The 25,629-nt window shown below is 26.1% G+C and overlaps 1 protein-coding gene across 1 annotated transcript; it reads right to left on the bottom strand.

The window, feature by feature from the left end:
- Nucleotides 1–17,877: 17,877 nt before the first annotated feature.
- On the bottom strand, nt 17,878–25,328 carry LOC145828479 (uncharacterized). Its single transcript, XM_082936234.1, has 8 exons — nt 25,050–25,328; nt 20,817–21,006; nt 20,656–20,755; nt 19,787–19,929; nt 19,361–19,481; nt 19,009–19,203; nt 18,463–18,581; nt 17,878–18,038 (listed from the first exon to the last, which is right to left on the bottom strand). Exons 1-8 carry the CDS (start codon nt 25,326–25,328, stop codon nt 17,878–17,880), a joined length of 1,308 nt encoding a protein of 435 aa, XP_082792360.1.
- Nucleotides 25,329–25,629: the final 301 nt, after the last annotated feature.

Below are 25,629 nucleotides of genomic sequence, written 5' to 3'. Positions count from 1 at the left end.
TTATTATTATCCGGCAAAAAATATGTTAAAACAATAAGTAAAAAAAAATTCAAGCTGTGAAAACAGCATAGTGAATTTAGGCAATATTAGGCAAAATAAATAAAATTTATATGAAGCTTTGTTTGATTTTCTACCTCAAAATGTAAAAGAAATAATTTTTTTGAAGATCAAGTACGGTCTTTTAAAACAAAAAGTACAGTTTTTTTAGGTGTTTGAAATCTCTTTTTACTACTGACCATAAATACTTTCAGTGCAAGCTACAAGAGACATAAGTTAATACCACAGTATTGTACAAATTTATAAGTAAAAAAGCAACTGTTTGACTGGTTTTCTGTTTCCTGTGCGACCCCTGAAAAAAAAGGGATAAACGTAATAAAAAAGCGATTGAAATTGTTTTTTTTAAAGATATTTTCTAAATTTTTATATTAAATAAAGTTAGGTTATCTTTTGTTATAAACTACAACAAAAATGACGTAGTTTATAAGTTATTTTGTAGAAAAAGTTGTATAAACTATTAAAAAAAAACTAAAAGTCTTAAAGTTTCACAATTTGGTAAAGGAAACTTTTCAATCAAAATTAGCCCATAAAAAACGTTTAAAAAAACTACTTTTAAATAATTTTACAAATCGAAGGGTTTCATTTTTAACTTTAAAAACTTTTAACTAAATTACATACTGTTTGAAATTTTACAGCATTATAAAAACAGTACTTTTACAATTTGTTTATTTTTTCGTCCAGTTGTAAAATAGTTGTTTACGTCTGCTATTTGTGTATTTTTAAAAATATAATTAGTTTCGGATTTTAATTTGATTTTTAATTAAGTTATTTTAACTGAAACTATTTGACTAAGTAATTTATCATGAATAAGTATCGTTGAGTATGTTTTTGTATCACCAAGACAAGTTAATTACTTATATTGGTTAGTATTTCGTTTTTAGATTCTTATGTATAGAGTATTTCGTTGTTCATGTTAGCTTCACAATGTAAGAGTAAATTTTTACATTTTAAATAAAAAACAGGACATTAGGTTTATATGTAAACTATTTACTTAGTATTAAGGAACTGGATTACTTATCAATATTTTGAATTCTGTTTTAAATTTAAACGTTTAATTTACCTAAAAAATTTTTAGATAGTTATTTAATATAACGTTATGTAGTTTTCTAGAGTGTGTAATTAAAAGCTAGTACACAAGAAATTATTACTGAACAAAAAATTTTGCAGCCTCACAGAAAAAAGTCTAGGTACGCTCCTTGTTAGAGGGCATTTCAGTAAAGTTTAAGATTGTTAATATAGTATAGAACTTGTACGCCTCTTTTTGTTTAGTCCGAATTAAAGTGACAGGAAACAATTCAAACTTTCAAAATCTTTGCTATAGCTCGGAAGCCTTGTTTAACCAGACGCAACTTTAGGATCTAAGTTAGTTTCCAAACATAAACTAATTGTAATTACTAAAGTTTGTTCTAAGTTTACATGACAAGCAAAAAAGTTTTCAAACGTACAAGCAATCAAAATTTCAAAATTTATAATGTTTTTGAAATGTTTTTCGAGTTAGCTAAATTAGTTGTTGCATCTAAAAAAAACATTAATTTTACAGTTTCTAACAAAAGTCATTTTTTGCGAAGATAGTAGAGGCTGATTTTTGTTGGATTTATAGACCTTTTGTTATTCTATATGTAGAGGATGAAATGAAAGCGTAAAACTTTAATCTTAGTGCTTCCTTTTTTTTAATTTTTCCAATATTTACATTTATTATTTCTTATTGCTAAAAAAAAGTCATAGTTTTTACTCTAATATGTAAAACAAAAAAACTCAAGCTTAAAATTTTAGGGTTTCAATTTAAATTGTTTTGAAGAGTTTATTTTTATAAAGTTATAGTAAAAATAAATTTATAAATATAAAATATTTTATTTGTATATAAAAAAAGTCTTGACTGAATAACCATAATTTTTTGCTTTTAAGTGAAATCCATTTAAAAAAATCTACAACTTTAGTAAACCAATAAAATATAAAATGCTCAGGTGTTAGTTTGTTGTTAGTAATTACTCTTTTCAGTTTATTATAAACTACTTACATTTGTTAGGAAAATTGAACTCAATGTTTTCTTAAAGGATTTTATGTATAAACTTAAACTTTGGGAATGTTTTTAAAAGACGTTGAGCACGTGTATAAAGCTTAAATATACAGTTTTTTAATACTTATGGTTACTCTAAACCAGGGTTTGTCTAACTGAGAAAACACTAAATGTTTCAATTAAAAATCGTTTTTTTTAAATCAAAATTGTAAAACATAATTTATAGTTTGAAATGAAGTTACAAACAACTAGTGTTAACTAAAATCTGGTTTTTCAAGTCGTTTTTACACATGTTTAAAAGTTAACTATTTAAATAACAGTTTTTTAGCTTTTTAGTTTTTCTACAAAAATTGTCTTTGATGTCTTTATAGCTGGTGCACTAGGGTTTTTAGCAGTTTTGGTTGCTGATGCTTTCATTGCGTTTCTTTGGGCTTTCATCCTTTGTCTAATGCTAGTAGGTTGGTCAATTAAGCCAGGGTTTCCGGGCATCTTCATTCTTTTTGAATCAACCACTGTGCACAGAGTTGGTACAAACAGGTTTGTGTTCCTACCAAGACTTCGCGATCGTTGAAGCACTAAAAATATTTAAATTTATTTGTTTTGATATTTAAGTTAAGTGAAATACGCAGTTTTAGAGCCAAAATAGGAAAAATGTATATTCTACAGTGTTAATCATAGGAAACTAACACTAAACTTTTATAAATTTTAAGTTAACTAAGCATACATACTAAATAAACCAATGTTTTGTAAAATATTAACCTTTTTTGTTTTGTTCCCCAGTGTACTCCACATCCTTATTTTTTACGATCACACTTTCAGTTTCAGGGAATTTTTTAAGGTCAACACTTGTTATTATGACTAACTTGGGGTCTTGAAAATTTCCTTGAAGTTTGGAATCTTCAATGCATGATTCCAATCCATCAAAAATTTCATCATCTCCTTTTTTCCTAAAATTAGTTTTTAAATAAAGTTTAGCTTTAAGAAAAGTTTGTATTTTTCAGACTAGTTAAGTCTTTATTCTAAACATAGAAGTACATTGTAAAAGTACATTGTAAACTAAGGTTGTTACATCCTAATAATTCAAAACAAACGCTTCAATATAAAGTTTAAGTATTTTTTTTAAACTGAAATACTTTTTGAATTAATAAAATGGTCTGTAAACAATCATACCTTCAGCTCGTTGTTTTTTAAACTTCTTTTATTTTTTTGTTTTTTTTTGGTTTTCCACTTCAGGTGTTGGTTTTCTCGCGACTCTTCATGATACCCATCTAAAGCAAAAAAGCTATTGATTTTTAGAATCAGAACTGTTAGCAAATTTACTTATTTGTCAAGTTATTGGTCCATAAACAAATAAAATTTAACGATGGATACTTCATAAATTAACTAAAAAAGTTTTTCAGACAAAATTTATTAACAAATACTTGTACAGTATTGTAAAATGATAGCAGAGTAGCAGAGAAAACAAAAAACCCATAATATTTATCTAACTTAAAAGCGTAAGATTCATTTACATTTTTATATTCTTCTCTTAAAATCTTTATAAAATTCTTAAAACTAAAATAACACTTTAAAAATAACAAAGTAAACGAACTTTGAAGCCACGAAAACGTACACGGCGTGAAGGAAATATCAACCACGAGATTGACCAGTTCAATATCAATGGGGCTAATAAACGAGCCAATCATTCAGCGTAACAACTCATCCGAACAGAGATGACGTCAATCACCACTCCTACGTCATAATACACCTGCGTCATCTTCTCGTTCAAAAAATCGTCCACGTTCCTAGAAAAAAGATCTGAATCTCGACGTGCACAAATAACTTGTGTCCCAAGCGAATATCTTAAAGCAATAATTTGCTATTTAGTCCAAAGATTTTTTTTTCTCTATAAAAGTCCTCAAAGTTGTCTAACTTTTTACCTTTTTGGTTTTCTTCAAAATTTTCTTATTCATACGAGTTTTCTTCCGGCACATTCTCTTGATTTTTAGATAAAACTTACATTGGCTAAAAGAAATAAAATTAAACTCAAACCCTAGTAAATGTAATGTACTAAACACTTAAAAGATAGTACTATATCTACTTTTGACATTTAGATAAACATTATAAACGTATCTTCAACTAAAGTGTTTAAATATCTTGGAGTTTTTATTACTGAAATTTTTTAAACAGAATCACGATATTTATTACATTTACAAATTCGCATCAACTATATCTTTTCAAGTTTTAAAAAGTGTTAAATCTACGGATATAAACATCCTTGAAAAGTTATATCTCGTATACATTCGTCCTAAGTTAGAATACAATACAATCTGGTTTCCATGCTTAAAAAAAGATACTAATTATTTAGAACCTGATCAAAAAAAAATACAAGAATAATTTTCTAACGCTGCAACTTTTCTGAACTTCTTACCTTGATAGACTAACAAAACTTAATATCAAATATTTAGAATACAAAAAATCTCATCACTTTTTTTAAACTAGTTAATAGTGTAATAGAAATTTGTTTACAATCCATTTATGAACCTCAAAAAATTTAAATATATACTGAGCGGTAAAAACTAAAAATTTATATACATACACCATTTTGATAATGATCTTTAGCATTATTACTTTTCTAATGCTCTGTTGAAATGTAGAAAAAACTTACAAACGAATTAGTTTCTTGCAAAAAAATTGACAAATCTCAATTAAAAATGAAAAACTTAGTTAAATAAGATTTTTGCTAGTAATATTGTTAAGTAGTTTGTTTTGTGATTTCCTTATAAACCTTTGATTTAATTTGTTTAATCTAATTTATTCCATAGTTTGGTTTTATTAGGAGCGCCTTTCCTTTATAAATGATAAGTCCTTTTTCAATGTATTCAATAAGTATTTTTTTGGCCTATATATTGTTAGTATGTTTTTAGAGGTTTGGTTTTTATTATCTTGTGGTCAACGTTGTCAACGTAGTTAAATTTTAATGTTTTTATTTCTGACTATTGTCTGTACCTAAATTCTGATATTGTACTTTTTAATTGTCTCGATTACGCCTTGGAAAAGATCAAAAATAAATAAAGAAAAAAATCGGTTTTTAAAATCGGCAGAACCAAATTCTGAAGTTGTATATCATGGTGGTTTTTGTTGTAGAAGAAAAATAAGCCTTAAATTTTTAATTGTTGTTTTGAATTTTTAATTCTTGTGAGAACCCTATTTTGATATAGAAGTGCGTGATTCACTATGTTGCTGATTTTTGCATCAAAATAACTGAAATGATTGACTTTAGCGTCTCAGTATGTTTTTCTTGCAGAAAGGGACTTTTACTTGTGAGAAGTTGGAAGTTGATGCTAAAATGGAAAATCAGTTTTGCTATTTAAACTGTTTTTGTTATTTTTGGAACTCTTAGATAATTAAAAGTGTTGATGAGATTAACGTAAATAAGTTGATAAGTTTTATATACCTGTTCAAAATGTAGATTTAATCGTTTGCTCACAAAAGATCCTAGTAAGTCCACTGGGATATAAATAAAAACAAGTTATACAGTAATCTTCCTTTGTTGTACCAACATATTATATAGTTTTATAACAGTCGGATTTAACTTTAAGTATTTTACCTATTATTAACTATTAACCTGTAATTTTTTTTAGAATTTATTTTATTTTAATTATAATGAAAACATGTATACACCTACTTTATTCTATGCTTCTATTCTCTCATTACAGTAATTATTTTTTACAGAACCCAGTTGAAGTGTGTTGATTCGTTAACACACAGAAACATATGTTGGTACAATATAGGAAGATTACTGTATAATTTGTTTTTATTTAAGTTTTATATACTAAATTTTTATTTTTATGTTAATCTATAAATTTTAAACTAAACTATGTTTTTTTACTTTAAACAAAGTGAATGTTTAGTAATATTTTTTTCTTTTTCTAATCTTCGTTATATTTTTTCAGTTTAAGTGGCCAAGGTTTTGATGGCTAACTAAGTGTTGATAATAAAAATGTAATAGCAATAATAACAAAAAATAAAAATAAAAGTGGCATACTTTTAGACTGCTATTATATGCCATTTTTAAATAGTTCTAGTATTATATTAAGTTGATAATGAAAACATAACTTAGCACATGTAGTTTTGATAGAAAAGTCTTTTTATACTAAGCAGTTCAATCTAAATTACCAACAAATTAAATCAAAAAGAAATAAATGAAATTGAAAATTGTTAACAATATATTATTTTCATGCAAGAAAACTGCCATTTTTCTATAAAGAATTTATAGATTATAATATACTAGTATCGTAATTAATTTTAGGTGTTCAGTATTTTTTAGACTATTTAACTTTGATAAGTAAGTAACGCTTTATGATATTTTTTTTAGCTAAAAAGTAAACTTTGAAGTTATAATAAAAATAAATCACAATCTTACTTGTTTTCGTCGTTGTTATTTGTATTATCGTACTTCAGAGTTAAATAAAAAACTTAGCTTATAAAAAAAGTCACAAATTAAAAAGAGGTTAAACACTTTAGTTTTTTAAGAAGCTAAAAAAAGTAAAAGATAAATGTAAACGTTATTTTAGTTCTTGCAAAATAAGTTTCTTAAAAAATTGAACATACATAGAATAGTACAAAAATTTAAGTTAAAAAGTCTGAACAACAATCTTTAAAAGTATTTTTTTGTAATTTATTTCGTTCCCACGACTAACTTTTTAAACATTTTAAAGGAGTTTAACTTAAGCTAAACTTTTTTTCAAATCAAGATCCGATTATTAAAAGCTTTTTATGAGAAAAACCTATTTACTAGTTTGTTGTATTTTTGATCATTTTATCTAAAAATAAAAAGCTTATAGGCTTTTAGCAGCATTGTCTGCACAATAGTGACCCACTAAGTGTTTTTTCTCAAATAAAGACTTGGTCGAATCTTATACAAAACAAGGCCGACAAAAAAGTTAGATCACTGGTAAGTGTGAAGTAGTAAATGCAAATATACTATATACACAAAAACAAAAAGCAACCAATAGTATAGTGTTGTTGTTCAGGCATATTGTTAGGCAAACTAATTTTGTAAACTTTTAATATTTTTAAGGTAAAAGGTTTTAAAACACGAAGTTGTTGAATAACAGTTAACAACTTTCACTGATGTTTAATACATCTATGTTTGTTTGATTTTATATAAGAAGAAATATGGCCAATATTCTTAAATTTTATGATGGGTCTACACAGTTTCAAGGTAAAACATTAAAGATTTATTTTCGTTTAAAAAAGATGATTTTAAAATAGTTTTATGTTTTATTTGCAACAATTCTTAAAATATCTAGGTATAGATTAAAAGCATTCTTTTATCAACGAGAAAAAACACATAAAAGTTTCTAATAAAAGAGGTAAAAAATACTTTAGTCTTTTAAATGAACAAAATATAACAACTTTTTTATCAAAAAGAATTAATAATCAATTATTGATCTAAATTTATACACATGTTTAGAAAATAATCCAATCACCTATCGTTAAGTTCTACTACAAGTTAAAATCACATTTAAACTTAAGATTTATTATTTTTGTTTTTTTTATTGTCAAACTTGCTTTTAGAGTTAATAAAAAAATTCTTTTCCTGTCTTGTATTTTTTGAATTTGAAACTTTGAGATTTTGTATTTGAAACTTGTATTTTTTCACTTTCCGTTTTCAAAAAAGGTTAACTGTCCAAACTTACATTTTGTACCTGAAATTTTTAAGTAAGCTTTTCTGTGGTAGTAAAACAGTTCTCTGTCTATTTCAATTGTCTTAATTGATTTGAGTAAAAGTCTCAAAATCTCAAATATCAACGTGAATTTAAGGTTGCATTCAAATATAAAAACATATGAAATAATATTTAACTAAAATTATTTCGCAGTAAATTAGTTGATAACATGTCTAAATCTTTAGTTAAATAATAACTTCAGATTTTGTACTATTCTAAAATAATGATTAGACAATTTAATAAATGAAGTTTCCTAATGGTTCAAACTTTGATATAGTAGTTTATAAAATGTTTTTAGCGAGAAAGGTTAAATATAATTAATCATTTTTTAGTTAACCAAAAGTAATCTACATACTTTTTTAGTACTTTTATTATTTGAACACTGCTAAGTTTGTTTCGCAAAAATTTTAGCGTTAATACTTAGTTTTAATACTACATATAGTTACTGCTTATACTATATATAGTATATATATATAGAAATAAGTTATTTAACTTATAGACCAAATTTTTTCACACTGAGCCCACCTTGAGGGCTTTATTAATAAAAATGTTTATTTAAAGATGTAAAACTCAAAGGACTCGAGTTTCGTGCCTATGCACTCAAGTTTGTTTTGAAGCTGATGAGTGCATAGGCACGAAACCCGAGTCCTTTGAGTTTTACATTTTTAAATAAACCTTTATATATATATATATATATATATATATATAGAATTAAGTTATTTAACTTAAAAAATTAAATTTTTTCACACTGAGCCCACCTTGAGGGCTTTATTAATAAACAGGTTTATTTAAAGATGTAAAACTCAAAGGACTCGAGTTTCGTGCCTATGCACTCATCAGCTTCAAAATAAGTTTAAAATAAAGCACAAAACAAAATCACGAATGAAAGTTAAAATTTTTTTGCATAAATAAATTATGACGTAATTTTGAAACTATCAAAAATCATGCAAAACGGCTTGTGCAAAAATTAACTTACCAATCGACAATAAACTGGCAAAAATTCATAAAACTTCAGTGAGTAACTATATATTAGGACAGATAATTGAAAGAGATAAAGATAAAATTAAGATGTAAATTGAAATTTAGGTTATTTTAAGATGAAATTAAAACTTGTTAAACTTTAAAAGCGACTTTTTTATATGTCTACAAGACGATACAAATTCGATTCTTTTATTTAGGCATCTCTTGTCTTTCAGTGCATATACAACGGCTGATGCTTCTTTGAGACACAGCCTACATATTGGGCTATTGCCGTCAGCTATAGGGCGTGCTCTTTTTATAACTTCCCAATAATTTCATTATATTAATTTGGCCCGCGACCATCAAATGCTTGTCGACTCCTGATATAAACAATGAAAATATATAATGAAGAAAAAAAAGAAAACACTAAATGGTTAAGGGAATATTTGCTTCAAAGAAGGATTTTAATTTATTTTATACTGATCTTGTTTATCTTTATACTACAGAAGTGATAGTAAGAAGTAATTATCTTCCACAATTACATTTTTGTTATGAAAAGTAGCTTTCAAGTTTTTTTTTATTGATTCAGAATCTAGATTAACAATTAGGAAAACTAGGAAAACAGTTTAAAATCATTTAAAATATATTTAACTAGTCTAGTTTGTTTACAAACTTTTATCGTATAATTATTAGAAATAAGAACTATGGTAAGCGTGCTAAATAACTTGATCTAGTAAAAATGTTTTTAACTTTTTTTCGGCTAATTCACTTTCAATCTATATATATTATAATTGTTTAGATTTCTTCAAAAAAAAGGTTTTTTTTTTAATTTTGTCATATAAACTAAAAATGTGTCTAAAAGGAACAATTTAGGAAAAAATCAATAACTAAAATTTATAATATTAATTTAGCTACCTAAACTTTGTTTTACGAAAGAATTTGTAGTTACTTAAGGGACTACTAAAAAATTTACAGACCTTGTGCTTCATTTCAACAAATATTCATGTTTGTGTTGTGTAGTACCCCTTAAGTATGTTTAAATAAATATAATTAACTTATTTTTAAATATTTTCATTAAACAATATACAATAGGTATAAAAATTGAGGTAGAATGAATAGAAAAACAGTTAGAAAAAATGAGAAAATCTAAAACTATTTTTTAAATAAAAAGAAGCAGGTGTTATCATTATGTATAAAATTTTTCTTATGGTTTTTTACATATGGTGTTGTAACAATTGTAGACTTTTAAAATAAACAGAAAAATGTATTAAAAGACATTTTCTTAATATAAAGTAGAGCAGAATTTACTGTTTTGCGTACTTGATATTTAAAAAAATTTAAAAATAATACTTATTATTGAAATTGTAAGATCAATCTTTACACAATTAAAGAAATTGTAAGATTGAATCGTATAAGATAGTGTATAGCTGAACAATGTTTTTTGGTAAAACATAAAGATTTTTTTTGTTTAGATTTCTTCAAAAAAAAGGTTTTTTTTTTAATTTTGTCATATAAACTAAAAATGTGTCTAAAAGGAACAATTTAGGAAAAAATCAATAACTAAAATTTATAATAACAATTTAGCTACCTAAACTTTGTTTTACGAAAGAATTTGTAGTTACTTAAGGGACTACTAAAAAATTTACAGACCTTGTGCTTCATTTCAACAAATATTCATGTTTGTGTTGTGTAGTACCCCTTAAGTATGTTTAAATAAATATAATTAACTTATTTTTAAATATTTTCATTAAACAATATACAATAGGTATAAAAATTGAGGTAGAATGAATAGAAAAACAGTTAGAAAAAATGAGAAAATCTAAAACTATTTTTTAAATAAAAAGAAGCAGGTGTTATCATTATGTATAAAATTTTTCTTATGGTTTTTTACATATGGTGTTGTAACAATTGTAGACTTTTAAAATAAACAGAAAAATGTATTAAAAGACATTTTCTTAATATAAAGTAGAGCAGAATTTACTGTTTTGCGTACTTGATATTTAAAAAAATTTAAAAATAATACTTATTATTGAAATTGTAAGATCAATCTTTACACAATTAAAGAAATTGTAAGATTGAATCGTATAAGATAGTGTATAGCTAAACAATGTTTTTTGGTAAAACATAAAGATTTTTTTTGTTTAGATTTCTTCAAAAAAAAGGTTTTTTTTTTAATTTTGTCATATAAACTAAAAATGTGTCTAAAAGGAACAATTTAGGAAAAAATCAATAACTAAAATTTATAATAACAATTTAGCTACCTAAACTTTGTTTTACGAAAGAATTTGTAGTTACTTAAGGGACTACTAAAAAATTTACAGACCTTGTGCTTCATTTCAACAAATATTCATGTTTGTGTTGTGTAGTACCCCTTAAGTATGTTTAAATAAATATAATTAACTTATTTTTAAATATTTTCATTAAACAATATACAATAGGTATAAAAATTGAGGTAAAATGAATAGAAAAACAGTTAGAAAAAATGAGAAAATCTAAAACTATTTTTTAAATAAAAAGAAGCAGGTGTTATCATTATGTATAAAATTTTTCTTATGGTTTTTTACATATGGTGTTGTAACAATTGTAGACTTTTAAAATAAACAGAAAAATGTATTAAAAGACATTTTCTTAATATAAAGTAGAGCAGAATTTACTGTTTTGCGTACTTGATATTTGAAAAAAATTTAAAAATAATACTTATTATTGAAATTGTAAGATCAATCTTTACACAATTAAAGAAATTGTAAGATTGAATCGTATAAGATAGTGTATAGCTAAACAATGTTTTTTGGTAAAACATAAAGATTTTTTTTTAGCTAAATTTACTTAGGTTATCAAAAAAAAAGTTATTTTTGATACTATAAAAGTTTTAGCAATTAACTCTTTTAAATATAACTATTTAATAATGAGTATACTTATATTTTGTTAACTGTTTTATTGCTAAAACTTGTAAATTTTGCAGAGTGTAGAACCATAATTTTTGTTGTTGACAGCTTAGTAAAAACTTAACAACTTATTTTAAAAACACTTAAACTTTATACTTTTTGACAAAAAGTTTAAGTTATACTCTTCATAACTATTAAAAAACACAAAAAAATTATTGTTCTAAGTAGTTATATTAACTTTTATAAACTATGAAGTTTATGCTTACCTGCTACTATAAATTCTGCAAGGCTTCGATTCTTTAGATATATTGCTCTACTTATTGGTATTTATTCTAGGTTAAAGTAACTAAAACTTTTAAATTCATCAATTACTGTTAAACTAAATTGAAAGTTTTTGTTTGTTGAAAAAATATTAAAAGCATTTGAAGTATTTTAAATTAGTTAAGTGTTTTAAATGTTCCAAGCATAATTAGTAAAAAATTACATATACGTTTTTTTTTACATCTGTTTTGTACTTTTTTAATTACATGAAAAATAAATTGGATTACCAGAAAAAAGAAATAATACCAAAAGTTCAAAATCATTAGATGAATCATAAATAGATTTATAATTATTCTAGCTACGCGAGCAGCCATCTGCAATTAAATGTCAAGCTCGGAATTAAGATTACCATTAATCTTTTCAAACTTGGCGTGCATTGTTTGTTTTTTGGGTATTATTTAAAGAAAAGCTGTAGAAGTGTTTAATTAGGTTTTCATTCAATAAGCCGTTTTTATTTGATCTACTGTTTATTTTAATTAGCTTTCAAAAGTTAAAAACTTTCAAATGTACTACAGAAGTAACACTGAAAAGTTCAAAATATTTTTAATTATCAAGTTACTGGATTTTTAAAAGTAATATGTCAACAAAAGTTTAAATAAAAAAAGGCATAATTGTATTCTAAAACCGAATAAAATGGTCATACCTTAACTAAAATCAATTTAGATTTGCCCAAAACATATATATTAAGAAAGTCTGTTATTTTGAAAAAGTCGGAAATGTAGTACTACTTCATCATGTATTGTAATCTTTTGCTGGGTACGCGTTTTTGAAGAATAAATATTGTTTTCAAAACTAATACTTTAACACTAAACCATTTTATCTGCAAGTATAAACAAAAAAAAAGACTTTTCCTGCTCAAATTTTCTCTTGCTTAATATAAAAAAGATACAAAATTACAAAAAATCTGACTATAAGTTAAACATTTACCAAAATGACAATCATTGTATTTGGTATCAAAATACCTTTTGATTCAAACACATATATAGAAAATAAATATTGTATCAAGTTTTAGTTTAACATAAATAACAAAAATCATAAGTGGTTGTTAAATACCTTAGATTAAGTCATAAGTATAAAAGAGAAATAACATATTAAACCTAAGCTAAATAAAAATAACTAATATTGCAATTGAAATCTACTTAGAGCTAGAAAATCTTGATAATGGCCCTTTTATAGTAGCCAGGTTTGAATTATTTTAGGTTATGTAGACACTCTTTGTTGTTGCTAAGGTTATGTTTCATTCAAAATAATTTCAAGTTTATTAAAACTGAATCATTAAGTTCCATAGCTGTTATAAAAATTAGTTTTTCTTCTTAATTGACAGAAGTTGGGTAATTATTAACACTATTATTATCTTGTTATCCTTAACTAGCTGTTTACAAGTCCATTTTCTCACTCTTATCTGTATTTCATCTTCTACTACTCCTTACTGAATACGGATCGTTTTTTTAAAGATCCTTTTTGAACACGTGACTGCTATCATAGTCTATCGATCAAAAATCTTCAATTTCACAGTTTTGCAGCCTTTTATAAACTACGGGCCGAGTTGTATAAATAAAATGGATAGTTTTCGAATTTGCACGAGCGTACGAAATTGCACGAAGACACTTTTGCACGGATAAATTTTTGCACGAGTTGAATTTTTTATTACTTTTAGTTTTAATTTTTTAAATTAATTAAAAAAAAATTTTGATATAGTTTTTTTTTTACTATCACTGTCACCCTTTTCCCTTACCCTCAAACGGTAACTTATAATTTTTTTTATTAATTATTAATTAATTACTTTTTTTACTATTATGTTACCCCTAACCTTTACCCTAGGTTGGTAGCCTCTTTTTCAATTAAATTATTTTTATCCATTCATTTTTTTTATGATAACTTTTATTAGTCATTTTTTTTAAATGATTACTATCACCGTTACCACTAACCCTTACCCTCGGTCAGTAACTTTTTTTCTTTTTGTTTGTTTATTAATTTATCTTTGAGTTTTTTTTTGTGTTTTTTTTTTATATACTTGTTTATGTTTTTTTTTTATTCTCGTGAAAAAATGACCCTCTCAGCGAAATTTTAACTGTTGCAAAAAATGACCTTTGGTGCAAAATAGTCTTCGTGCAGTTTTTTTCTTCGCGTGCACTTTTGTGCCTTGTGCAAGTTAGTCTTCTTGCAAAAACATCTTCGTTTTGTCCCTTCATGCAATTTAGTAACCTCGTACAACTTTGTCTTCGTGCAATTTTGACCCGTACCCAGAAAAAAGTCTATCGAGTAGTTAAAAGTATAAAACTTTTTGATTTATTTAATTTTTTTCAATGAAATTTAAAAACTTTTTACTTGGTATTTTTTTTGACAAGTTTATGAGGTTCGTAAATAGTTATTGACAAATATTAGATGTGGCATTAAATTTTTAGAAAATAACGTAATCATTTAATAGAAAATGAAGAGAATTAAAAATAGTACGAATAAAAAGATAAAATGGTGTTTTAACAATTTTTTTACTAAAACTTAAAATATTATAAATTTTGTATCAGATAGTTTTTAACAAGCATAATGGTGTAATATTATAAATTTATAAAACATTGATTAGTTAATTAATAGCTTATTTACATAAATACGTCGAAAAACAACCGACCCTTGATCTTTAGCTTCTTCTGCTACTGTAGTGTTGAAATTAAAAAAAAAAAAGTTTAAAAAACAAAATAAACTGAATCAGAAATGTTTTGATTATCTGAAAACATTAGTAAATTTAATCATAATTAAATATAATGTTTGGAACTTTAGACTAGCTACTTTTAAGTACATGCTTTCGTCTTACTACGCACTTTTGGGCTCGGTTTTTAATCGCGTACTCAAGTGAAAAAAGTGCTGTACCACTTGTGGTTTATACTCATAAAATAAAATTTTCAACTCATTTTATTACTGGTTTTATTATTCTTTAAATTTCTTAATCAACAAAGTAATCTTCAAAAAAAAAAAAAATCAAAACTAAGAAAATATATTTCTTATTCAGTTCAAAGTTATTCTATAGCTCATAAATTTTCGCTGAAAACATCAGCTTTCTTGAAATCAGAAGCTTTTTAATAGAAGTTCTGCGTCTTCCAACTTAAACTTGGAAGTTTCAGTTTTAAAGCAAATTATTGACTTATACTTTAAAATAAATTACAAAAAAAAGAAATAGTTACCAGCAGGTACAGTTTATTTAAATTATTAATAAAAAAAAAAAAAAAAAAAAATATAAATTCAATTCGTTCTTTCTAAGGGTCCAAAAGTAAGTTTAACTTTGTAAGTTTTTCTTTGAAAACTTTTTATATTAGTTAATAGGTTTATTTATTTTTTGTTTTCTTGTAGAAAGTTTTCAAACTTTTCCAGTAGTTTTGTAAAAATAAGTATGACAACCCTCAGACATATATATATATATATATATATCGGTTAAATGATATTGTTTTCGATGAAATAAAACACTTGAAAAATATTAACTTGATATTCCGATGTAAAAGTTCTTAAACTTTGATAAAAGTATTAAAGTTTTTTTTTTATGTCTTTGATTGGTTTTAAATCAAAGCTGTTTTGAAATTGCACATTTTAAGTTATTTTATATTATTACGACGTTTAAGAATTTTAAGACTCAAAATAAAGTTTTAAGTAATTTGTTTATATAAGAAAGCTTTTTAATATAATAAAATTTAGTGTATGTTCATGAAGTTAAACTAGCATAAAGTATAATAGAAATTAATAATTAATGTATTTAAAAGCTTAAACATTATAAGAAACAAACAAAAAAATTAATAATAAATGTAAAAAAATGGTACAAATTAGTAATAATAAGTAAACTTTATCAAGTGTTTTAAAAGTTGTGTGTCTGTAAACTACAAGTAAAAACTAAGTTGCAAAACATTTAAAAAAGTAAAATTTAGTTTTATTTTTACTTTCCATTACTAGAATTGCAATGTAAAAGAAAAATATTAAAATAAAAAGTTTGGAATAAAATCCTAAAACAAAAAATTATTTCATGAAACTAATTTACTTCTTTTACTGTGAAATGTCAAGTTTAAACTATTTAAGTTTTTGTAACTTTGATATATTCCGTAATTCTTTTATTAAAAGTTGAGATTTACAAAAAGATTAAAATTTATAAATTAAAACAATTTTAAACACTTTAAATTGTCTGTATAAATTTAATAGTATGTGATGTGGATCATATTAAATTGACATACAAAGTTATAAAAGTTTTCTTAACTTAATTTAATAGTTTATAAACTAGTATTTCATAATACATTTTTTTCATATAGCTGAAATGTTATTAAAAAAGCATTTAAAAGTTATAATAAAACAAACTAATGAACAAATTACAAAGTATGTAAAAACATAGAGTTTTATAAACAACTAATAAAGTATACAAAAAGGTACAAAGTTTAAAAAACAACGAGGAAATAAAAGAAAAGTATTAAAATCTAACTAAGATGGCCGTAAAAAGTTAAAATAAAACATTTCTAAAAAACAAAGTTTAGGTTTATTAAGTACAAAATAGTAAAAGATTTTTTTTACACTGTTTCACTACAAAATTTTTACAGCTTGTTAACAAAAACAATAAATTAAGCTAACTTAATGTAAGTTGTGCAGTTACAAAAAAGAAAATTCAAAAAATGATAGATAGCTTTAGATAAAAATAAAATAAACAGAGAAAACTTAAGATAACAACGATCAGTCTTCATTATAGTGTATGTATAAGTTTGAAAATATTTCTTGCCTGCTTTTTATAGATAACAACTTATATTTTTGTTTAAAGCCGTTTTTTTTTTAAACTTATCAAACTAAGATTTTTAAATAAAATAATGTATTTTTAAAGTATACAAAACAAAATATATACTGAAACAATATACATCTACAAAATAAAAAATATGTATTCGTTAAAAATTTCTTAATTTAGGTATCTTTTTAGAAACAACCTTAAATTTAGTTAACAAAAAAACAAATGTAACCAATTAAGTTTACTATCATATCTGTAATTTAGTAAAGTAAAACACCTTTATATACTTATATATGAAACACCTTAAATTTACAACAATTAGATTTTCAAAAAATACTGTTTACCTTAAACAAATTTGTTTCATTTTGATCATGAAAAATTGAATGCTTAACTTCTATTTATTGTTCAATGTATAAAAATTTTAATAAAATTAAGGTCAATTAAACAGTAATAAAATTAAGAACTAATCTAACTACTTAATTTGTTTGATAGAAATTATATTAAACAAAAGCTTTTAACTCTACTAATAACTATAATGAGCAAGCTAAATTTAGTAAACGTATTATTAAAAATCATGCAAAAACAAATAAGTTTCATAAAATAAAGTTCTTAAAATAAAGGAAACGCACAAAGATATCATTTAATGTACAGCTGAGCTCATATAAATAACTTAAGTCGTAGCAATAACTAAAATTAAAGTTAACAACATACTTTAAAAAAGTAGTTAGATACTCGATAACTAGAGCGAGAAAATTTATGCAATAAAGAAACACTGTAATAAATAATTTAATACATATTCACCACAAAACAAACAAAATAGAAGCTGTTCAAAAATAATCAAGTTTGATCATTTTACTTTACCTGATTATGTTTGTAAATTTTCTAAACAAAGTTTTAGTTGCTAAAATTTCAAGTACGAGCAAATGCAACTTTTTCTTTTAAAATATAGTGGTAAAGTTGAGCATTGTTTTAAAAAGTTTAAAAAACATATGTTACAAAACAGCACTCTGTCACTTTTCATTTCAGGAGTTAAGCACACATATGTTTTTATTACCTTTAAACATGTTTTATTTTTTTATCAGCTTAAATAAGTCTTTATATTACCAAAGTCGTGTGTTCTTCTTCCACATTGCGTTCTTTATTTTCTCATACAAAAATCTCAACAATGTTTTCAAAGCTCAAAAATCATTTAGCCACAGTTGTGTGCGAGTAAATTCTGAAGCAGAGTTCCGACATGGAGCTTTTAACTCCGGGCAGACACTGGACCAGGATCAGAGGACAGAGCAGACAGTATACAAAGGGGAGACACAAGCACAAGTTGATCGCTATCATTTTCAGCATTGCACCTGGAATTACAAAGTAAGCTTCGTTAAATTGTATCATACCTGAATTATTTTTTTTGTTTTTTAGTAAAGGTGAAGCAACTTAACACAAGATTCTTTGAAAAAAAAGTTGACACAAACTATTAAGTTGTAAAACTTTATGTACAGCATTAATAGTATTCTGTAGCTTAAAGCATGTTAAACGTAGTATTTGTTAAAATTGTAACTTAAAATGAGAATTAAACCAAAGCTATAATATTTTATAGATGTACTTATAATTCAGACAAAAATAAAAGAACATAGTCAAAAATAAAAGCAAAAACTTCGATACGTCTTTAATTACTTTCTTGCGGTTGAAAATTTATTTAATCTTTTATCATAGGAACTTAATAGCTTGATATTTGTGATTTTTTGATAATTTATTTTCGTAAAAAAAACAAAAACAAACCAGGGTTGATGATGTCCAGCAGAAAGAGGATCATCGCAGGAGCGGTGCATACCACAAACGCGACAGATAAGTACAACACGTACTTCAAATGGTGAGTCACGATCTTTCCTTTCTTAAATCTGTATATGATTCATTAAGTTTTAACGTGATTTTTGCAACAAGGCTATTGGCAAAAATCCATTTTAAGTCATTCAAAGTAGAGTAAATTTGAATAATTGAAATTAATTACGTGTCTATTCATGAACAAATGTTTCATACATAATCATTTTAGTTTGAAACTTCGCTAGAAGATTTAAAAAAAAATTTACCAAGTAAAAAATCTATGCAATAAAACTGTTTAAAAACAATTTCAATATTTATAAAATATTTTTAATTTATTCATTAAAGCTAAACATATGAAGTAAAATTTTAATTTTTTTATATAACTTTAAACAGTTTAAACGATCCTTTATAAATTATTAATTAAAAAAGAAATTAAATAAGTCACTCAAATTTTTATAATTTAGGGATATTCATTGATTTTAAAGCTAAAAGATGCTAACTTACCTAGTAACGAATTTTGTCATCGTCATTGATGAATGACGGCGATTTTCACTTTTTGAAGACATTCCGTCGCAGGAGCAAGCATCCGTCGTTGCCATGGTAATTCCAGAGGACCTGCTGTGTCGAGAGGAAGAAGCTTTTTTTAGTTCTCCACCACCTCTTAATTGACGTTGTATGTTGAGAATAATTATTGTTGACCTGTTCATAAACTTATTTTAGTACATTTTTTATTTCGTAACACTAAAAGCAACTATTACAAAAAGATTTTTAAAGCCATATATTGTAAAGTAAAAAGTCAAAAACAATGTTTCCAAAAAAGTTGTTGAAGTTTAAGATAACTATATCGGGTTCAAACCTTTTCAAGTAGTAGAAAATAAAGAAGGAGCCGAAAGACCACGTGACAACAGTGAACAGCAGCCACATGTTCTTCATTGGGGGAAATACCCGAGAACAAGACGGGTCAGTCTCGTTTTTAGCTGCAAAAAAGAAATATTCTTTAACTTTTTCCACAATTAAGCTATAAAACAATAAAACTATAAACTAAAAATTTTTAAATTGCGGTTTTTATAAAATTAAATAGAATTTTTATTCTTAAATTAAATCTAAGTTTTGTTGTACATATTTATATGTTTAAAATTTTCACAAAAGCTTCATAGATAAATTAAATAAGTCAACGGCTATAGTTTAAACTGACAATTTTATGACTGTTAAAAAACACAACAGCCTTTTAGTTCATGGTTTAGTATCTGAAATCTATTTTAGAACAAAGTTACAAAAAAACCCATGCTTTTTGGGTAACATTCAGAGAGACAAGTGCATTGGTGAGAACAGTTGTATGTGTCCAGTGAAGTTGCCACGTAAATAGCTGGTACGAGCCAAAGCACAGCTACTATCAACCAGGCTTTGCGAGAATAATTAGGCGTGCTGTTTAAGTCATAATATGTTTGGTTTTAAAAAAAGATAGAAATATTTAAATTTAAAAATTTTCAACAAAGCAAATCTTAAAGAAATATCTTACTATTAAATAAGTATTTAAGCATAACTTTGCTAACTAAAACGTGAATCAAATCTTAGTTTGCTTTTCTATGCAAGTTAATCAGCATTAAAATCAAACAAATTATAAGAATAAAGACCTCTCTAAGCAAACATTTTTTTTCAAATTCAAGAACAAATATGTTTTTTAATTAGTCATGTATGCATTGAACCAAAGTTTATTTTGTTCGAAGTTCATTGAATATTTTGTTTTCAATCAGAGACAAGGTTTTATATCTTAAGTAGAGAATCTAGTTTCTAAAACACAATTTCAGTCCAAGTTAAAATCCTTAACAAGATTATATTTTGTAGTTGTTTTCTTTTAAAAACGAGCTTAGTTTTATTTTTGAAAGCTTATTAAATTGAATTACTAACACCAAATATTTCAAGTTATCTTAAAAAATTGAAGCTTTAGTTTTCTAAAGAGTATAATGGTTTACTATTTTTACAACCTAAAAATCAAAAAAAAAACTATTACCTAACGTTTTTTTTTTCAACTTAAAATAAAAAAGTTAGAAAATAGCTTTTTTCATACAGACAACTTAAAAAGAGAGGAAAAAAAACTTTAATAATTCACTTTTGCTACTTTTTTAAACATGTAATTAACAAAAAATTTACCATTTTCCATTTTTCTGTTTGTTAGCTGAATGCCTTCTGTAACCAGACGCCAGTCTCAACTGCGTGATTGTGGAGTCCCTTATGCTGTTTATCAACAGACCTGTTAAAATCAAACACAAACTATCAAAAACTGTTCACACTCGAAACCACAACCACCTCACCTATGTTACCGCTCATCACCAGGAACATGGCGCAGAGGAGGCCCTTGTAAAGCGTCCACAGGAACTTGACAGATTTGTTCACGTGGTTCTTTTCGTTGTTCAGCACAGTTATGTACGGCTTTTTGATGCTGAGCAAGTTCTCGGGTCGGTCTACGGCTTCGGCTCCGACGTTGTAGTAAAGACAGAGTATCTGAGAAATGACAGTTTACAAATAAAGTTAAATTTTTTAACTTTTTTTATCCAAGTTACAAGTACGAAATGGTAACAATTTGAGCTTATAGTACTGAAGTAGTTGTAAAAAACAAAATAAGACACTATTTTTGCGCTTATATATATATTAAAAAGTTTAAACATAACTGACTCATTTACGAAAAAAGTTTATTTATTAATTTCGTTTAGCTCTCTTCAGAATAACATTGCTAAAAACTATGAATATTGTAGAGTAATTTTAGTTATATATAATGAATTTGAAAAGTCTAACAAAAAATAGTTACGTCATAAAGTATAAAAGTCTGTTTAGAAAAAGTTTGAAAAATAGAATAGAACTGTACTGAACTAACTTGAAGTAATTTATAAGACAAAATTGCTAAAACAAAAACATTTAAAAACGTAGAAATTTTTACCTTAAACTAAATTAAATAAAAAGCACATTAAAAATACGACAATAACGACAACAAAAATAATACTACTAAAGACCCTATTTGTAAAGTTTTAAATTGTAAAAATCTCTTTGTTTGCAAATTTTTGGCTCGCGAGATCTAATAAACAGAGATTCTAGAACTGAAAGATGGTAGGTGTTTCTAGCTCGGGATAGGATTTCAAACCTATTATCCAGGTAGTTCTCGGCACAAACAGGGTTGTTGAGGAGGTGCTGATGAATAGATGACTGCTCACCTTTAGGCTTCACGTCGTCATTAAAAATAAATCTTTTAAGCTTTTTCGTGACATGCTGCTCTCGCCTGACGTGGAAACGTTGAGATGTACGACCTACGTAGTCATTTCCGCAATGACATTTAAATATGTAAACTACATTACTCAAATCATGGGTAGGTGTGGCATCTTTTACGATTCCGTTAAGTGGGCGGTTGGTGTTGTACACAACACGTAGCGAAACGCTGTTAAAGGTGGATTTTATAGCCAATGAAGCTTGCTTAGCCAGTCCTATTGAGTTTTCACCCATATAAGGAAGGCGGAGGTACACTGGGCAAGGATGTGGGCCGAAAAAGGGTAAGCGATTCATTTTGGACTGAGTTGCCTTAATTGTCTTCTTGATGACTGTTTCAGGGTAACCTAGTGAGAGAAAAATTTTGTAGATGTTGTCAAATTCTAGATTCAAACAGTCAGCAGTGCAAATTTTAATAGCTCTGTTGGTAATGCATTGTATGATCTTCAATTTTTGTTTAGTGGGACAAAACGAATTCCAGGAAATGTAGTGTGGACTAAAATTTTCTTTTCTATAGACAGAAGTAGAAAAGGTGTTGTTACTGTTTCTAGTGATATTAATGTCTAAAAAGTGAATTTTACCGGAAACTTCTTCTTCAACGGTAAAAGCTATGCATTTGTGCATCTTATTTAGCAAAATAAGATGCACAAATGCATAGCTTTTACCGTTGAAGAAGAAGTTTCCGGTAAAATTCACTTTTTAGACATTAATATCACTAGAAACAGTAACAACACCTTTTCTACTTCTGTCTATAGAAAAGAAAATTTTAGTCCACACTACATTTCCTGGAATTCGTTTTGTCCCACTAAACAAAAATTGAAGATCATACAATGCATTACCAACAGAGCTATTAAAATTTGCACTGCTGACTGTTTGAATCTAGAATTTGACAACATCTACAAAATTTTTCTCTCACTAGGTTACCCTGAAACAGTCATCAAGAAGACAATTAAGGCAACTCAGTCCAAAATGAATCGCTTACCCTTTTTCGGCCCACATCCTTGCCCAGTGTACCTCCGCCTTCCTTATATGGGTGAAAACTCAATAGGACTGGCTAAGCAAGCTTCATTGGCTATAAAATCCACCTTTAACAGCGTTTCGCTACGTGTTGTGTACAACACCAACCGCCCACTTAACGGAATCGTAAAAGATGCCACACCTACCCATGATTTGAGTAATGTAGTTTACATATTTAAATGTCATTGCGGAAATGACTACGTAGGTCGTACATCTCAACGTTTCCACGTCAGGCGAGAGCAGCATGTCACGAAAAAGCTTAAAAGATTTATTTTTAATGACGACGTGAAGCCTAAAGGTGAGCAGTCATCTATTCATCAGCACCTCCTCAACAACCCTGTTTGTGCCGAGAACTACCTGGATAATAGGTTTGAAATCCTATCCCGAGCTAGAAACACCTACCATCTTTCAGTTCTAGAATCTCTGTTTATTAGATCTCGCGAGCCAAAAATTTGCAAACAAAGAGATTTTTACAATTTAAAACTTTACAAATAGGGTCTTTAGTAGTATTATTTTTGTTGTCGTTATTGTCGTATTTTTAATGTGCTTTTTATTTAATTTAGTTTAAGGTAAAAATTTCTACGTTTTTAAATGTTTTTGTTTTAGCAATTTTGTCTTATAAATTACTTCAAGTTAGTTCAGTACAGTTCTATTCTATTTTTCAAACTTTTTCTAAACAGACTTTTATACTTTATGACGTAACTATTTTTTGTTAGACTTTTCAAATTCATTATATATAACTAAAATTACTCTACAATATTCATAGTTTTTAGCAATGTTATTCTGAAGAGAGCTAAACGAAATTAATAAATAAACTTTTTTCGTAAATGAGTCAGTTATGTTTAAACTTTTTAATTAAAACCAGTACCAAAACCAAACTATTTATATATATATATAAGATGTAACGTTATAAGGCGTTAAATCCTGGAGATCCTGATAAGCTAAGCTTATCGGAATGTATATCACAGATGTTCTTGTGCTAAAACTTTATTTCAAACTTTATTTCTTAAAACTTTATTTTTATTCAAACTTTATTTCAAACGCCGTTAGTTGAAATAAAGTTTTAGCACAAGAACATCTGTGATATATATATATATATTTATAGAAAATACTGTTAATAAAAATAAAATTCTTTATAAGACGGTTTATAACTGATTAATAAACAAAACCACTATGAAAATTGAAATATGTTTACTTTAAAATAATAAAAAAAGTTTAGAGCAATTATGAAATTTGCTGCTGGAAAAAAAACTTTTGTAAAATTACAGAATGTCAAAACTGAATAAAAGGCTTTTGTTACTTTAACTCAACCTAATTAAAGTTAAAGGTTAGCATTTGAACATTTTACGCTTTGACTCGGTTTTGGCGTTGAAAGTGTTTTTTTGAAAAACAATTTTTTTGCTAAAATAAACACGTTTTCAACGCATTAGGACAAAGGTAACTTTGTAGCATAGTTGGAATTTGTAACTGCTGTTTTAATTTTTTTATTTATATTCAGCTAATAAAAGAACTAAAATAACTAAAAACATTTTGTAAAGTTTTTGAAATTTACTTACTATTATATGATTTGGAAGCACATTAAAATCACAAATAATATTTTTAAATTACCCACACAATTAATACAAAACTAAAAATTGTTATAAAAGCCAATTTTATATAAATAACGTGAACTAGAACAACGAATTGTTTTTGAAAAATACAGAAGAAATTTAAGATAATATGAGTTAGGTGAATATTTGATCAGGACACATTAAATGTTTATAAAGTAAGTAAAAATAAAATTAAAAACACTTTTTGTTTAAGTAAAAAGAAGACGACAATCATCACTGAGAAAAACAAGATAACAGCGTCACTGTTATCATAAAACTCAATGAGTAATTTAATCGATGAACACTAATAAAAAACACTTTAGTGTTTTAAAACGCTTTGATGTTTTTTTCATAGCAGCTTTGTAAAAATTCAGTTGTGGGTGTGAAATTTTATTGACTAGTATAAATAATTTTGAGAATAACTTTTATAACAAATAAAATTGTAAATAAAAATTTGATGTATTTAGTGATTTGATTACCATAAGTAGGTGACTCGTTCTTACAAATAGACTTTAAAATTAGTAAAACCGACCAAGTAAAAACTAAAAAAAATTATGCAAAATAAAAATTTAACTTTAATAAACAATTCGTGAGCCGAAACTTCGCTTCAACAACTAGTTCGAAGGCTGCTAGTTTACAAAACACCGATAGTTTGTACAAAATAATTTTAAACAAAAAGCAAACTTGTATCAACGCGAGCACTCCGAAGACGAGGTTGGCCACCAGGGAGCTTATGACGTGCACGTACACGTGGTTCCTCCGCACTAGCCGCTTGTAACTCCGCAGCACGGCGGCCAGCACCAGCGCGTTCATCACCACCGTGAACACCGGCAGCAGAGAGAAGAAAACGAATTTAATGTCGTGCCTTCCAGAGCAAGGGCTTTCCGCGAAGTCGATTTTGGGTGACGTGACGTTTGCGATGACGGTGTCGTTGCCGACGTCATCGTATGCTCGAGTGGTCATAGTAGGTGTTGTATTATTAAGCTAAGGTTTTAGAGTTGAGCTTTTTTACTAATATTTTTTACTGAGTTTGTAAACTTAGTTTTTATCCTAATAAACATATTGACAACATATTTATATATATATAAAAAAATAAGTTTAAAAGATGTCTAAAAAAGCTAGACTAACTTAAGAAAACTTAATATAATAATAAATTTTAATAAGATACCATTAAGTTGTTTTAACAAATCTATTTTAAGTGAAAAACAAAAATTTTAAACCCTAAGCTGTTTTTCAGTATTTCAATATTTTTGGTAAAACTTTA

The sequence above is a fragment of the Thalia democratica genome, chromosome 2, assembly GCF_965202585.1.
Source record: "Thalia democratica chromosome 2, ktThaDemo2.hap1.1, whole genome shotgun sequence".
Lineage (NCBI taxonomy): Eukaryota > Metazoa > Chordata > Thaliacea > Salpida > Salpidae > Thalia > Thalia democratica.
Note: the sequence above shows the minus strand (reverse complement) of the source record. Positions and strands in the feature narration are given on the sequence as shown.